General features: G+C 38.7%; 1 protein-coding gene across 1 annotated transcript in view; it reads left to right on the forward strand.

Annotated features, from left to right (window-relative positions):
- The first annotated feature begins 255 nt into the window (after positions 1–255).
- LOC108992577 (ELMO domain-containing protein B) overlaps positions 256–17,471 on the forward strand; it is a 31,052-nt gene continuing 13,836 nt past the window's right edge. Inside the window, exons 1-5 of the mRNA XM_018967164.2 lie at positions 256–500; positions 1,053–1,213; positions 1,318–1,420; positions 14,869–14,981; positions 16,755–16,823. Coding sequence (XP_018822709.1) covers positions 1,073–1,213; positions 1,318–1,420; positions 14,869–14,981; positions 16,755–16,823 — 426 coding nt within the window. The 5' untranslated portion in view covers positions 256–500; positions 1,053–1,072. The remainder of the gene's footprint in view (positions 501–1,052; positions 1,214–1,317; positions 1,421–14,868; positions 14,982–16,754; positions 16,824–17,471) is intronic.

A 17,471-nucleotide genomic window follows, 5' to 3' on the forward strand; every position in this document is an offset into this window, starting at 1 on the left:
GTCTATAGTACCTGTACCCGCCCAGCAGCCGGTATAGAAAATATCGGCCGTACCGGCCAGTATGGGACGAGATTAAAACAGTGTAAAAAACAGCCACAGTGTGTATAATTTATGTACAGTTACAGTGACTATTCTGTAGCAATACTCCCAAATAAAAGGCGGTGAGATATGCCAGTCACGTGCAGCCGAAACCGTAATCGGAAGAAAAGTTAGCTGGGTTTATATTCTGAAATAAAAAAAAAAAAAAACAGAAACAAAAAGGGAAAAAAAAAAAAAAAACTACCTCAGAACGAGAGTTTCCTGATCCCCCTAGGAGGGAAGGAGGAGGATTCTCTCTGTGAACAACTTCAGTTTCTTTCTGGCAATTCTTTCGTTTCTTTAATGTGATACCCATTTACTTCATTATTAAGAAAAGGAACCCTCGCAAAAAGTGGAAAAAAACAGAGAAGGGAGGAGAAAAACCAAGCACTGACTTTGATTTTGCATTTCTCAAAGTCCAGGTAAGATACCTTTAAACCCTTTTCTTCTTCTTATTCATTTCATTCGATTTTGTTTTCTTCCTGGAATTGAAAGATAGGATCCTAAGTCCCTCTTTTTGGGGTGAGCTCGCCCCGAAAGCATTCGACCCCTTAGATAGTTTTATTTCGGTTGATTCCGTTTCCGTGCAAGATTTGAAAATGCTTTGACTAGGATCTGGGTTCTCTTTCAAATAGCTATGTGAGGTTTTTCTCTTTTGATAGTTGTTCGATTGATTAATTGTATACTGCTATTCGGCTGGTTTTCGTCTTATGCTCACATTGATTGTTTATATCATATCGTTGTTATGAAGCAAGAGCTGGTTTCTATGGGCTAGTTGGCTTTCAGTTTAAGGACACGTTAAAGTTCAGAAAATAAAGGGATATTAAGTCAATAGATACCGAGGAAAAGGAAAAAAGAAAACATTTATGTGAATGAAAAGCTGTAAGATGGCATGATTTGGTTTGAATATGCTTTTGTGTTGACGATGTTTAAAGCTCTCTGGACCCTCAAAATTAATTGTGTTTTATATGTAGCTAAAATATAAAAAATATTGATGACGTCAAGAACTTTGAGGAGAAGACTTCTTCACGGGGATGTCGATGGAAAAAGGCAAGAGCATTTGGAGACCTCAGGGTTGGATGGTTTGGACGAGCCTCTGCTAGGGAATTCTGAGCATGATGATGGGCATTCAGAGGTGAATTCTTGTTTTTATTGTTACGTGTTATGAAATTGAGTGTTCGAATCTGCTATTTGGATACTTTTAACCTTTTTGTTGGTCAATCTTTGGCTTTATTGTAGGGATCCATGCTTGAAGATCTTCGGGATGAGGAACGGAGGAAAGAAAATCTCCATTGGACACTTCTATTTTCTCAGTTGATCGCACAGTGGGCAGAATGGTTAGGTATTTTTTTTGTGTTGGTAGTAGGTAAAATAATGGTTTGTGTTTTCATTATGCTATTTTGTCAAATAGGTTGGGTTGCTTGATTGATGGCTTTGTTGGCTATGCATGGCCTACTATTCAGGAAGATTTAAGTCAACTCATGAATTTTTGTTTCCCTTTTTCCTTATTGCTGATGGGAAAGCTCAATGTTTCAATAAATTTTCATCATACTTGATTTCTGCTGCTTATTTTATCCCAATAACTCCTTTTTCAAATCCATCTTCTACTATTGGATTATAAAATATCTAAGAGAACTTTTGGCATGCTCTTGTTCATTTTGCACTGAAAGACTTGCTTTGTATGATTTGTGTTACAGTGAATAATTTATTGCAACCGAGTTGTTGGGCATGGTTGTTTCATTAAAAATAAGGAAATATCAAATGAATTCATTGGAAACTGCTTTATATTTTCTGTTGCTGGGATCACTTCGATAGCTTCATTTGTTTGCTTACCTTTTGAGTATAGAACAGCCTATAGAACAATGAATGGGATTATCATGGGTTATTGAATTGTGAACTGGGCTTTCAATAAAGTTATGCGACAGGACCGTAAGAAATCTAATTCGGGACTATAAAACATAATTAGATTTCTAGGCTATAGCTTGCATAAGGTTCTCTTATGGTTAAGTTGACATTCTATCATCGTCAAATTTATAGAACTTGTCCTTTGCATACTAACTGTGGTTTTGGGTGCTTCGACTAGCAGTTAGCTTCAAGGATGTTCAAATGTATAATTGTCAATAATTTGATGTATATATTTTGCTATAAGAAGATGAAGGTGAGCTGGTAAAGAACTTGATATGTTATAAAAAGCAGCAAAAAAAGGTTCAAGTTTTAGTCATGAACCATGTATTGACTATCAAATGTATTGTACTAAATAGCTATAGTAGTATATTACACTGAACTTAAATATTGAATCTAGTTAAGTGTCTATACATGGTTCAAACTGTTGTGCAAAGATTAAAAAATCATGAAAACCAAAAAGCTAGGCCACCATCATTAATAAGCTTAAACAACATACCATGTTGTTACAACTCCATAAAAGAAATTTACATCAAACTCAACCTTAAGATGCCCAGAAACATACCAAACATAAGAGCTCTTCTATGCCATGAGCACTTACTTAAAAGCATCCTTTGAATAAAATTACTAATTCTAGATTCAACCATCCTTCGTAGCATGTGCATAATTAAAACATAAAAATATGAGTCGAATGCTCAATGAATAGATACATCACACAAGAAATGAAGTTACACGCTCCTTCTATTTTTGAAAATGTAAAAATTGCGATAAAATACTTTTCATATAAAAATATTTGGTGTGGTCGGAAAAGGTGGGGAGGCAGACCAGACCAAAAATTTTGCTCTACTTTAGACTTAGCAAGTGTGGTTGGGTTTGACTCTGTTATAGGGCTAGTGTACGAAGAAAATTCTAATTGTGTTGTGTTGGCATGCAAAGCAAGCATGCTTAGACTGCAATGTGCAATCTTTTGTCTGCCTATCATTCCCCTTAATGGCTGACTTCGAGTAAGAGGCTACTATTGAGCTCATTCAACTAGATTTTTTATTTTATTGGAGCCGAGTGTTTGGAATAAAGTCCCAACTAATCCCGGGGTGCATAGGCCCTTGACAAGAAGTTTTCCGGAAGTACAACTTGGGTAATTCAAGGAAAAACTCCTCTAGTTCGATGACCCCTATAAAGTTTTTGCGCCCAAGGGTTTGAACCTTGGACCAGGAGAGAGCATACCACCAAGACCATGGCTCTTACCACTTGAGCCAACCCTTGGGGGTTAGTGAACCAGAAATTAATGACTAGGGTTTATTCTTCTTCCATTACCAGTATTGACTGACCTATTGGTAGAATAGTAGAGGCAATTGAGAGAATTTTTGGGGAAAACATTGTAAAAATCACACTAAAACATCTTCATTTTATCTCTTGGGCAGGCTATGCACAATTACACCTCATGTGTGAGGCTTGACAATCACAAAGATCCTAACTCTATTCATGTGGAAGATATCGATATCTCTTGATAAACTTTGGTGCACTTTAGTTAGCCAATCTCAGCGTGTAACACTCCATTCCTTCATCGAGGAAAAAGAATAACTCACATGGAGTGGGTGAGATTTGTAATGGATACTTGGTGGTGTATTTGGAGGGAGAGGAATTGAAGAAGTTTTGAAGATCAAGAGCGGTCAATGGATGAGCTTAGAAGTTTCTTTTTCTATACTGTACTCCATTGGTCGATTTTAATTTATTTTTTATGGCATGACTTTTCATGAATTCCTTGTGTTACTAAACTAGCATGCTTATACATTGCTCTTGTATTTGTCCTATACTTGGGCTCTTGCTTGTTCCTATTAATGGTGTTACCCGCCCCTCGCCCCTCGCCCCCCGCCCTCGCATGTGCGGGGGGTTGGGGTTTTTCACCCCTGCACCCGACCCTGGTGTGTGGGGCGGGGTACCCTATTCATGGGCCACAGGCCCAATTAGGATTTTAGGCCCAAAATGGCCCAGAAATTGTTTCTGGGCCATTTTGGGCCCAGACTTTAATTTAAAAAAATACAAAATACAAAATTTAATAATAAAAATAACAAAAAATAATTTACAATAATAGAAGGCCATTAATTATATACTAGTATACTACTAAGTTGCAATTATTAACTAATAATCATAATTAAGCTATTAGTATATTACAATGATAATTAAGAGGAAAATATTACAAAATTACAAATTCATCTAAAAATATTACAAATTGTACTATTGTAGCAACATCACAATTAACTAAATTAACAAAATAGTAACATTTCATTCTTCAATAGAATTTGGGGTGGCCATGGTGATAGGAAAAGTGAGTTGTGCTGACTGCTGTGAGACTGTGAGAATCGAGATCATAAAACATGAAACATTAATAATTTAAAAAGAAAACAAATTAGAATTATAAACATGAAACAAAAATTAAAAATAAAAACGTATATTAGAAATGTAAAAATTACAAACACTAAAGGTACTAACCAAGATGAGATTGAGATCAAGATCAGAGTAATCATTGGGTCCTTAGGAAGTTAGGATTAGGATTCGGCATATGACATTGAGATTATAAAAGCTAAAAAAAATACATGCAAAATAATTAGATTCCAAAAGTTATATAAAATAAAAATAACAAAAACAATTAAGGGATAAACTGTGCAAACCAATGACGGATGACAATGGTGAGTCCAATACACACGAAGTCATACTGCAGCAGAGCTAGTCGTAGACGCTGTCTCATGTATTGCTACAACAATTAAAATTGAAATTAATACCGATTAAATAAATATAAATAAATTAAAATAATAATAGAAAATTCACGATTACCAGATGGTCTAGATACAAGCTGATTACCACTCTCCTCCTCCTCCTCGGCCTCTTGAAAGTCAAGAACATCCGGGATATGAATTGGGGTCACCTTGATCCAATTCTGCGTGCAAAATAATGCTTCCATAGTGGTAGCAGATAATGAACTCCGGAATGCGCCCTCTGATGCTAAAGGCTGACTCTGAGGCTACAGTGCTAATAGAGATGACCAAAATACTGCAGGATATCTCTCCAAGGACGGGATACTTTACGGCGTTGCTCTTCCACCAAGCTAATATATCAAAGTCTCGTGCAAATGGTTGAATGTTCGCTGCCAAGTATCTGTCTACTTTCGATTGAGCCTCTGTAGAATGATGGACTATGGGGTTTTGCTCCAACCTTTCACCCCAGTCCAACCATTCTACAGACTATGGGGTTCTGCTCTAACCTTTCACTCCAGTCCAACCTACGCTTTTTCCCAACTCCGGCTTCTAGAGGAGGCGGGAGGGTAGGTGTAGGTGTTGGAATATAACTCCGCCCATGCATTCTCGTGTGCAATTTCCAATCCGTATACCATGCCATCAATCTTAAATTGGGGGTCAAGAACAACAACCATATATAACAAAATATTAGACCTACTGAAATCTCCCCAATACTTTTCATACTTCACCCTCATCATCATGCCATCTCCTGCATCCTAATATGGTCACTTACGCACATGTCATCTAAATTTTATCTTATCCTACATATTTGCTGACAGAAATGATGGGATGTAGGGTACAAAGAACCAGATAGCTTCGTTGTGACCTCATATAAAAGCCTAAAATAATCAACAAAAGTAGCAACCACCTCCCAATCATCATCAATAGGCTTCCACAATCTCACGTGCTCATCAAAATATCTGACATATTGAATGTCTTCATCACCCAATAATGTAAAGACTGTCTGATATTGTTGGGCAGTCTCCAAAATCAAGAAGGTTGAGTTCCATCTTGTAGGAACATCAGTACAGAGGCCCTTCTTGGATCTTATGCTCGCAGACCTCACAGCAACCTCGAATTTCCAATCTAGTAGGAGAAGATCTCACAAATCTTATCACAGTTCTGACTTGGGCAATTGAGTCATCAAGATCTTTCAAACTATCAGTCACAATTAGATTTAGAATATGTGCAACATATCTCACATGCAAACACTCACCACCCATGATTATCTTATTTTCCTCTTTAAGATAGGTCTTTAGATGTCCTAACGCAACATTGCTAGACGATGTATTATCAATTGTAACGGTCACCACTTGTGCCAACTCCCACTCCTTTATTGCGGCCTTCAAGGCCCTTCCAATCATCTCAACCTTGTGATCGGAAATTTGACAAAACCTTAAAATTTTTTATGTAATGTCTAATCACAATCAACAAAATGCGCAATTAAAGACATAATTAAAATTTTAGATCAATGTCCAAGTATCGGTGGTGAGGCAAACCATTTGACCCAACAATTGAACCCTCAACAACTCTTTCTTTGATATATACTGTTTCTTTATATCTTTTGCAGTCGTGTGACGAGAAGAAAGATTAAACCTGCGGCTCACTAATTGTTTGAAGGCCATAGCCCAGGGCCCAGAGTCCACACGAAGATAGCCCTAGGGCTTCTCCCACTGGTACATTTGTTCGTAGCCTCCTGTGACTGCGCCGCGCGACTCACTGTCCCAGGGGGAGTTGTCGGTAGGTACATAGACCTCGCCAATGACGACAATAGCACTCTCCGACGCCTGCCTGCAGGTGTGGGGGTGCTTGGAATGCCGGGGTTGATCTTGCAAAGAGCCCTGCGACACGTGTAGGTGGGTCATCTCCGTTGTCTGAGGGCCAGACAGTGCGAATGAAGGGTAAGGAGGAGTGTCTGTCTCTGATGAACCCCTCAGAGTATTTTCCCGAGGCCATTGAGAAGGATGGGGAGGTTTCTGACCTTGTAGAAGGCTTGTCACTTTTTGCTATAATCGAAGGGGTGTCTTCTGATGAAGAAAATGATCAGACCTTAAGTGAACGCATAGGTATGGCTGATATTACGATGGTGTAGGAAACTCAAGGTACTCCGATGGATAGCAAGGAGGATGAACCTATCCCTCTTAATATTTTGTTCCCCATCCATTCTGGAGTTTCAGATTGGGTAAGGTTAATGAAATTCAGAAAGTTGTGGGATTGGAGTACGAAGGTTTCGAAGACCAGTTTATGGCCTTGCTCACGACCATTGAGGTGGGGCATTGAAAACATAGAAAGATTGGGTCGAAAAAACAGCAAGAGCTTAAAAGGTTGACGTGGTTGCTAAACACTGAGGGTGGCTCCTGTAGGGGTAGGTCGAAAGGGAAGGGGCTGGCATTTTCCCCATGAAACAAAAAATTGTGTCCTGGAATGTCTGCAGGCTCAACGAGGCCAACAAACACCTTCAGATAAGAAACTTGCATCGTGAGTGGAAGGCAGACATTATTTGTTTACAGAAAGACCAAGTTGAAGCTGATCAATAGGAGAATTTTGAGAAGCCTATGGAGTTGTGCTCACGTGGATTGGGTTTACATGGCTTCCAATGGGGTGTTAGGAGGAATAGTGGTGATGTGGAATAAACGAGTGGTGGAGAAATTGGAGGAATTCATAGGGAGGCACTCGGTAGCTTGCTCCTTCAAGAGTGTGGCAGATAATTTTGTGTGGGCTTTTGCAGGTGTCTACGGTCCAAACTTAGAAAGTGATAGAGTATTGCTGTGGGAAGAATTAGCCGGAGTTCACAGTTGGTGGAATCTCCCATGCTGTATAGGTGGAGATTTTAACATCACTAGATTTTCGAGTGAGTCTTCTGGAAATAGAAGAGGGTGGCCAGCTATGATAGAATTCTCTGCATGCATCTGTGATTTGAATTTGGTAGATTTGCCTCTTGCTGGGGGCTCTGCCACATGGGCTAACAATCAGATTTGGTCTCGGCTGGATCGCTTCTTAATTTCGCCAGAGTGGGAAAGCCACTTCCCAGATGTTTGGCAAAAGCGCATGCCTCGTATTGGTTCGGATCACTGGCCTATTCAGCTAGATTGTGGTGGCCTCCGAGGAGGTCGAAGGTACTTTAAATTTGAAAACATGTGGTTAAAATCTGACGGTTTTGTTGAAGGAGTAAGACAATGGTGGACTCTCACTATTGTTTGCAGAGGATACACTTGTATTTTGCGAGCTAGATCAAAATCAGGTGCATGCTTTGAAGGCTTTGTTGTTGTGCTTTGAAGCAGTTTCTGGGTTAAAAGTGAATTTTGACAAATCTGAAATGGTGCCAATTGGAGTGGTGCCAAATTTACGACAACTGGCTAGTATGTTGGGTTGTTAGATAGCCTTCCTCCCTTTGACATACTTGGGACTTCCGTTGGGGGTAGGAGCAAGGCGCCCTCTTTATGGGAGTCAATGATTGAGAAGATAGAGCAAAGGTGGTAGGCTCACATTGATAAAGAGTACACTTTCTAACTTACCTACTTATTTCTTTTCACTATTTCCTATACCTGCAAGTGTGGCGTGCAGAATTGAGAAACTCCAATGTGACTTTTTGTAGGGCGTTTTGGGGGAGGAGTTCAAATTTCACCTGGTTAAGTGAGGACCTTTAATCAGGCGTTACTTGGCAAATGGTTGTGGAGATATAGTAAAGAATCGGAAGCCTTGTGGCGAGGGATGATTGGGTGCAAATATGGCGACTTATGGGGGGGTTGGAGCACTAAAGAAGTTAAGAGGAACTTGTGGTGTGGATTTGTGGAAACACATTAGAAGAGGTTGTGGGGTTTTCCTTCGACACTCTCATATGCAGATGGACGATGGCTCTCGGATTAAATTCTAGAACGATAGTTGGTGTTGTGATAATGCTTTACAAGACCTTTTTTCTTCACTTTTACAAATTGCTAGCGTCAAAGAGGCTTTAATGGCAGACGTTATAGGGATATTGGGTGAATAAATTCACTGGAATATTAGTTTTTGTAGGGCAGCATAAGATTGGGATATGGGCAGTTTTGCTGATTTTTATAGCCTCTTGTATTCCGTGAAGCCAAGCAATCAGCAAGAAGATGGTTTATGGTGGATACCCGCCGGGAAAGGTGCTTTTTCGGTTCGGTCATTTTATAAGGTTCTCACCCAAGAGCCCAACATTCAGTTTCCATGGAGACGGCTTTGGAGACATAAGGCGCCCCCCAAAAGCTGCCTTCTTTGTGTGGATTGCATAAGATACTCACTACTGACAACTTGAGGAAGCGGAAGGTTACCATAGTAGAGTGGTGTTGCATGTGTAGGGGTGGGGGAGAGTCGGTAGATCATCTTCTATTGCATTGTGAGACATCAAGGGCTATATGGAATGAGGTGCTTAGTAGAGTAGAGTTGGTTCAGGTTATGCCGGAAAATGTGGTGGCAGCTTTGGCTAGTTGGCCAAACATTGGAGGTATGCATCAAATTAAAGCGGTTTGGAAGATGATTCCAATGTGTATTATGTGGTGCCTGTTGCAGGAACGTAATGCATGGACGTTTGAAGACAAGGAGAGATCGCTAGAGGAATTGCTAGCATCATTTTATAGCACTCTTTGTACTTGGGCTATTGCTGTTGATTTCAATGGCATGACCTTTCATGATTTTCTTGTCTCTCTTGCGCCCTCTTAGTTAGGGCTTCCTATTGTATATACTGGGCTAGGCCTATTCTTTGAGCAATAAAGTTTTTTACTTATCAAAAAAAAAAAAAAAGTTCAAACAATTAAAACCATGCAACAATCACTCGTCTCAAAAGTCAAAACAGATCGGGGTTTCCATATCGAAACCCCAAAACAGAAAACATAGATATAAAAGATTAACAAGGACTTTTTGGATGTGCAAAGAACTTTTTGGATCTCCAAAGATAATGATGATAATGATAAATAAATAAATAAATAAAAAGATCTCCAAAGATAATGATGATAATGATAAATAAATAAATAAATAAAAATATAGAAAACAACTCTCATATTTCTATTATTTTATTGCAATCTCTCTTAAATTTATTAAATCAGGGTGGTTTATCATAAATTAAGTATAGTTGATCATGGAATTGCATGTAGGATTCCGTTACCATTTGTTTGACTTGGGTTATAATAATCATAAATTAATTTTTTTTTTTTTATAAGTAAAAGATATGTATTATAGATTTGAATGAAATAGGCATAGCCCGTGTACACAGGAAATATACCAAAGAGCACCTAAATATTCTAAGAACTATAAATTAAAGACAAGAAATCATGAGCATTGTTCCCATTTAATACAATAGCTGAAAACCAAAGCAATAGAGTGAATAAAAAAATTCTGCAACTTCGCCATTGTGCACTCCTTATCTTCAAAACAACGTTCATTCCTTTCCAACCAAATACACCACATAATACACAACGAAATCATCTTCCATACTGCTGCCACTTGAGGATAGCCTTGCATCTTCTTCCAACAACCCAACAAATCCACCACCCTCGCTGGCATAACCCAAGCAACACCAACCCTTCGAAAGATCTCATCCCACAATATCCTGGTTACCTCACAGTGCAATAAGAGGTGATCCATTGATTCCCTATTCTTTTTGCACATATAACACCAATCCCACGACACATCCCTTCTTCCTCAAGTTGTTCGTGGTCAAAATCTTTCCAAGAGCGGCAGTCCATACGGAGAAGGCTATTTTACAAGGCACACGAGACCTCCAAATGTTCTTCCAAGGGAAAGGAGCATGATCTTGTGTTGACAAAATTTTGTAGCCTTAACTGTACACTTCTTGTGATCATTGTACCTCCACTTCAATCTCTCTCTCTCTGTGTCATAGAAGTCCCCATGGAGTGTAGAAATCTGAAAAAATCTGCTACAATGGATAATTCCCAATCATGAAAATTCTTATTAAAGAGAATGTTCCACTTATGAGAACTATGAGAAAATAACCACATATCTGCCATTGAAGCCTCCTTATTAGCTGCAATGTGATAGAGAGCCGGAAAGGCTATAGCCAAAGCAAAATCTCCACACCACACATCCCTCCAAAATTTGATTCTATTACCCTCTCCGGCCACAAAACGAATATGATTTTCAAAACTTAGACATCCCCTCCTTATAAACTTCAATAGCGCCCCCCCCCAAACATCTTTGGAGCACCAACCCCCCCAAGCAGCTCCGTATCTAGAGTCAATAATTTCCTTCCACAATGACCCCCCTCCAAGTGATATCTTCATAACCATTTTTCCAATAAAACTTTATTAAAAGTTCTCAAGTTACACACATGCAAGCCCCCATTTGCAATTGGGGAACAAACTGTCTTCCAATTAATCAGGTGGAACTTCTTCTCCTCCCCCATAAGAAAGCCATGAAAAGTTTCTCAATCTCATTCTCCACCCACCCTTGCAAGCATAGGAAACAAAGATAGAAAATAAGTGGGGAGATTAACTAAGGTACTCTTGATAAGCGTGAGAATACCCCCTTTCGATAAGTACACCCGTTTCCACCCAACCGACCTTTTCTCTATCTTCTCCACCACCCAATCCCATATAGCTCTAGCCTTCGACATTGCTCCCAACGGAAGGCCCAAATATTTCATTGGCAAAGAAGACACCTTACAATCCAAAAGGCTCGCTAACCTAGTGATATGTGGAACCGCACCCACTGCAACCATCTCGGACTTACCAAGATTCACCTTGAGCCTCGACATTGCTTTGAAACATAGTAACAGTGCTCATAAAGTTTGGATCTGGCTATTATCCGCTTCACAAAAGTGTAGGGTATCATATGCAAATAATAGATGTGAGATGATAGCAGAACCATTAGTGCCATTACCCACCTGGAATCCAGATAAGAAACCTTCACCAACAACGGCCTTCACCATCTGACTAAGTGCCTCAATAACTATAACAAACAAAAGAGGAGATAAAGGGTCTCCTTGCCGCAAACCCCGTGAGCTCTAAAAAAAACCAGCAAGTGTGTCGTTAACTAGAACCGAGAACCGAGCAGTGGAAATACAATGTTGCATCCAGGAGATCCACCTACTATCAAAACCACACCTCCCAAGCAAGTATAAAAGGAATTCCCAATTCACGTGATCATAAGCATTTTCCATATCTAGCTTGCAAAGGATACCTGAACCTCCCTCCTGCAATCTATGATCCAATCATTCATTTGTAATAAGGACCGAGTCAAGAATTTGTCTTCCATGAATGAAAGCATTCTGAGGCTTGAAAATAATTTGTTCCAATACAGGACTTAACCGGTTAGCAAGAACCTTTGAAATAATCTTGTATACACTACTAACCAAGCTTATAGGGCGAAACTCCTCAATAACCGAAGCCTCATGTTTCTTTGGGATGAGAGCAATAAACGTTGCATTAAGGGATTTTTCAAACTTTTGAAAAGATTGGAATTCACAAAAAACCTGCATAACATCACCTTTCACGATGTCCCAACAAGTTTGAAATAAACCATTGAAAGGCTGTCTGGGCCCGGCATTTTGTCCTTAGCCATAACTAAAATGACCTTATAAATTTCATCTTCATCAAAAGGTCTGTCCAAACAACTTGCACTCTGCGAGTCAATTGCCTCAAACGACAAATCATTAAGCTTCGACCTCCAACAAGCCATTTCTATGGGAAGATTCTTGCAATAATGCACAATGTGGTTTTCTAGATCGGATGGAGAAGAAAACGCTTGAGTACCTGAATGTAACGATTCAATAGCATTGCTACGCCGATGTGAATTAGCCACTTTGTGAAAGAATCTTGTACATTTATCACCTTGTTTCAACGAAAGGACCCTGGATTTTTATAGCCATGAAGTCTCCTCCGACAACAGTACCCTCTCCAAATTAGCCACAACCTTACCTTTTCTCACTAACACCTCCTTTGAGATGTCTCCCAATAATTCTCTTCCCTCTAACTCCTACAATTCCTCCAAGAGAGTCGACTTCTAATTGTCAATGTGTCCAAAAGCTTCCAAGTTCCACTTCTTCAGGTCTTGCTTCAATGTCTTTAGCTTACCTGCAAGAATGAAACTAGGAGTACCAGTAAATTGATACGATGACCACCAAGCACGTACCAACTCTATGAACCCATCCGCTGCTAGCCATATATTTTCAAACTTGAAGTACCGATGACCCCTGTTAATGCCCCCACAGTCTAGTAAAATAGGGAAGTGATCTGAGCTGACTCGGGCCAGTTGCTTCTGACATAACTCTGGATAGTGGGCTTCCCATGAAGGAGAGACTAGGAATTGATCCAACTTCGACCAAACCCGGCCATTTGACCAAGTGAACTCACCCCTAACAAGGGGTATATCCATGAGGTGCAGATAAAAAATGAACTCGAAGAATTCTTCCATAGCCACAAAATTCCGATAATTCCCCGAGTGCCTGCTAGGAAAACGGGTATGTTAAAATCACCTCCCATACACCACGACACATCCCAAATAACACCCGCCAACTCCTCCCATAGCCTACTCCTGTCCCTGTCTGCATTTTGCCCATAAGTGCCTACAAATACCCACTCCCACCCGTCTACGACATTTTTGAAAAGAGAAGCTACCGAAAAATCTCCAATATACTACTCAACTGCCTCAACTACTCTTTTATCCCATATTAATAACACACCACCCGAGGCTCCCAAAGAGGCCAAGTAAGACCAGCCCACATACGAACACCCCCATAAGCTCTGAAAAATTCTTCTATCAATGACCCACAGCTTTGTTTCCTGCAAACACACCATGTCAACTTCCACATCTGCAATAATGATTTAATACGAAGGCGTTTATTGTGATTATTAAGCTCTCGCACATTCCAAGAAAGGATCTTAGGCTTCATAGAAACAAAGAGTACCCCTCCCTTTCGATCTATTCCTTCCACCACTCTCTTCCTTCACATCATAATTAATAGAACAAGTAAGCCTTTTTAGTTCCCTATCTCTCTTTGTGGCTGACTTCAAGCGGCCATCTTCAATAGCTACGAGAAGGGCTCTAAATTGTTCTTCATAGCCTAGACAAGAGACCTCGATAACAGCTTGTTGCTCCTCCATCTTGTAGCCTACAAACACATGCACAAATAATCCTCCACTGCACAATTCACAATCCCATCCTCCAACTCCTCAATTTAATCCTATCCTCCATAATCCATATTCCATAACTTAAAAAAAAACTAAATAAATAAACTTAATCGGGATGAGCCGTGGGCACGGGGCACTTACCTTCTGCAACAACGGTGACGGTGCTTCGGCATGCGATGGAATCACGGAGTAGGAGGGAGATAGAGCGGCGCCGAGGTACTTAGGTTATAGAGATGAGAGAGAGTCAGAGAAAGAGAGATGAGAAAATAGAAATGGGGGTCGTGGGAAGGGTGGGGGGGAGGGGGGGAATTAAAACCCATCTCAAAATGGTGTCGTTTTGTCAATGGCAAAACGATGCCGTTTTGATGGCTGGGGTATTTTTTTATTATAAGTATATATAATTATATATTATATACAGGGGTGGGGCAGGGGTTGAGGCCTTCCTGCCCCCGCTGGGGGTGCTAGATGTGGATGGGGCACCTGCCCCTAGCATCTGGTGAATGGGGGATCCCCCCCAGTAGGGGTGGGGCAGCGGGGTGCGGGGCGTTGCTGCCCACCCCTAATTCCTATGGTCAATAAAATTTTGTTTACCGATTAAAAAAAAAACTTGGTTTTCTCGTTTGTGAGATGTGTAATGGATCAGATGATTTGCTTAGCAATTTTGTAAATGAACCTTTGTTTTTAGGTGTACCCTTATAAATATGCTAATATAGATGTTATTCATTGCATACAAAAATTATAAATAATGAAAATGAAGGGTAAAAAAGTTGTAAAAGGTTATGCAATGATGTCTATAGATCAGAAGCATGCACAAGGGTGTCAGTGATTATGCTGCCTGTTCCTTGGTATAATTTGACTTCATTTGCAGTTAACTGCAACTAAAATTATAAAGTATGCCTCTAGATGTCTTATTATTTGCATACTTTAACTGCATTCCAAATGTTGATAATATATCATCAGTGTGGTTGATTAGAACATCTTCGTCTCTTTAGCAAATATTGTCCTTGGATCCGGGTCTCTAATTGGACGCCTTCTAGCTTTTTCTTCCAACATCCAAAGAGGACAAAGCAATAAACTGCTTCCACCCACCCTTAGTCCCTTGCAGGTATGTCCAATAATGCAATGTATTTTACTATATAGCAATTGATTATACTTTCAGCGTATGAAGGCTCTGAAATGTTTGACAGTAACGGAACAATTATATTCAATTTCCATGACGTTCATTCTTTTGTATAATTCCTATTGTGGCGAGTGCTTAATTTTTTCCTCTGAGGAAGTTTTAGGTGAAGCTCAAATTGGTCTGAAGAGTGACTTTTTGCCAGTTAGGGGTTTACTATAAGAACGTGCTTTAGGCATATTTGAGTTGCTTTGCAGACAATTAATCTGCCCTGTAAAATTTTAAAAATATTGCTTAGCTCCGTAATTTTTTTAATGGAATCTTAGCTCCATAATTTTAAGTTGTCAAGGAATAGTTTTAACTATAAAAAAAGTTGTTAATGAATAGTTTTCTGACAGACAATTAATCTTTCATGTAAAATCTTAAAAATATTGATTGGTCTGCAGTTTGAAGAGAGAGGTCTTACTCGATGAGATTTTAGTTTGAAAGTTGGAGTGTGTATGTGGAAATGAGTCTTGAATGGATCCTTTCATATTGGAAAGAGTGAAAAGAGTACATTCTAATTTACAATACAATATTCAAAACACCACTGTAGAGAATATGCGCTTCCAATGGTTGGGATGTACAAAATTGTGCTGAGACTAGCCTAGCCTAGCCAAATTTGGTGGTGCAGTCAAAGCCTGATTCTATGGTCGGTTAAGTTGTTTAGGAATGAAATCGAAACTTTTTCAAATTCTTGAGATTAAATTAGAGCCCTCACTTTAGGGAGTGAATGGATTTTATTTTGTTTGTTTAATATTTAAATTGGTTGGCTCGGTAACATTTAGACGTAAGATTTACCTGCTCCCATTCCACGTGTATACCACTTGAGGTCAAGCCCAAAGACTGATGCATAAAAATGATTCTCATAGAGTAACAATGGGAGATGTGAATTAGGAAATCAAATGATAGGATTTTTTGATTGAAATATATTCTATGGTTTGATAACAAAAGTGTCTTTATCATTATCATTATTAATATTTTATTTTTAAATTTTCTTTCTTCTCCTGCTAGGTTTAAAGCAGTGTATTAAATGAATATTTGTCAGCTCTATATGCGCTGTGTTTGCCGATGCTTAGAGCATTTCCAATAAAAGTTCTCACATCTCATTGATTCTGAAAAGCCTTATCAGTAGATGGCATTTCCTCGTGAAATGCTCAACTTAATGGTGTTACCAAAGATCTGCATAACCATGCAATGTTTGGTCTTTATAGCATTTATCATTAATATTGATTGCTCATAATGCTATACAGTCATAGCATTTATTAAGGCCTTGTTTGGCAACCAAGTTTTCCAAATCTTTTTAGCATTTCTCAACTTTTCTCATAACTTCATTCCCAAACATTACTCAAATAAAAAAAACTTTTCTATTTCAAATTCTCAAATTTTCTTTTAATCATTACCTAATCAATACTTAAACAAAAAAATCAATACAACTTCTACAAACTCCAAAACAAAATAAAAAAATTATATTCAAACTACTTTTGAAGTTTATCTATCCACTTTCACAAATTCCAATACAATACTTATTTTAAAAAAATAGTTTTATTCAAAATTTTCTCTCCCCTTTCCCAAAACCTAATCTCAAACAAATTCCCAAAATTCTCAAATATTTCCAAACATTTTTGGTAATCGAACATGGCCTAGTCTTTTATAAATATTTCTCACTAAATATAGTACTATATGATTCTTTTTCATGGTTTGAATTTTGTTTCCTTTCAGGAAGAAAGACTCAGAAATCTACAGCAAAGGCTTGAAGTCCCCTTTGATGGTTCTCGTGGGGAGCACCAAGTAGGTTCTTCCTGTTTTACGCATATTCTTTTTGTTCGAATTTTATTTTCTTTTGAGATATTTTTTTTTTTATAATTAATAAGAGAAATTTTATTCCAAGTAAATAGACATAGCCCAAGTACACAGGATGTATACAAATGAGAAATACCTACTTACAAGCTAAAACAGAAAATAACTAAAACAAAACATTACAATCATTCCCATCCCTTAAAAAATTATTCGCCCAAAAGTTTGAAGTACTAAGGAAGAACGCCCTAAGCTCCCCAAAAGAACGTTCACAATTTTCTTTTGGGATCTTAATGTTGAAATCTTCAAGCTATGCTGTAGAAGTCAAGAGTTATTTATTGATTCAAATAAGTGAGAGAAGAAGGTAGGTATAATACCGCATCATCATACAAAAATTTGCATGCAACCATTAGAACATGTTCATCATTTTTTACTTCTCTCATCAATAAAACTCTTCTTTACCCAAATGAGTCCCATGGGTCCTGATGTTAATAAATTGTGTCAGGTTCATGTTGCAGATATTACCGACTTGTTATAATCTTCTACTCTGCTGTAAGCAAGATACATGAGCTGCACATTATTATTTGACAAATAAGATAGAATTTTCCTAATAATGAAAGTGGTTGTAATTTTGTTACACCA

The sequence above is a fragment of the Juglans regia genome, chromosome 4 (assembly GCF_001411555.2).
Source record: "Juglans regia cultivar Chandler chromosome 4, Walnut 2.0, whole genome shotgun sequence".
Taxonomy (NCBI): domain Eukaryota; kingdom Viridiplantae; phylum Streptophyta; class Magnoliopsida; order Fagales; family Juglandaceae; genus Juglans; species Juglans regia.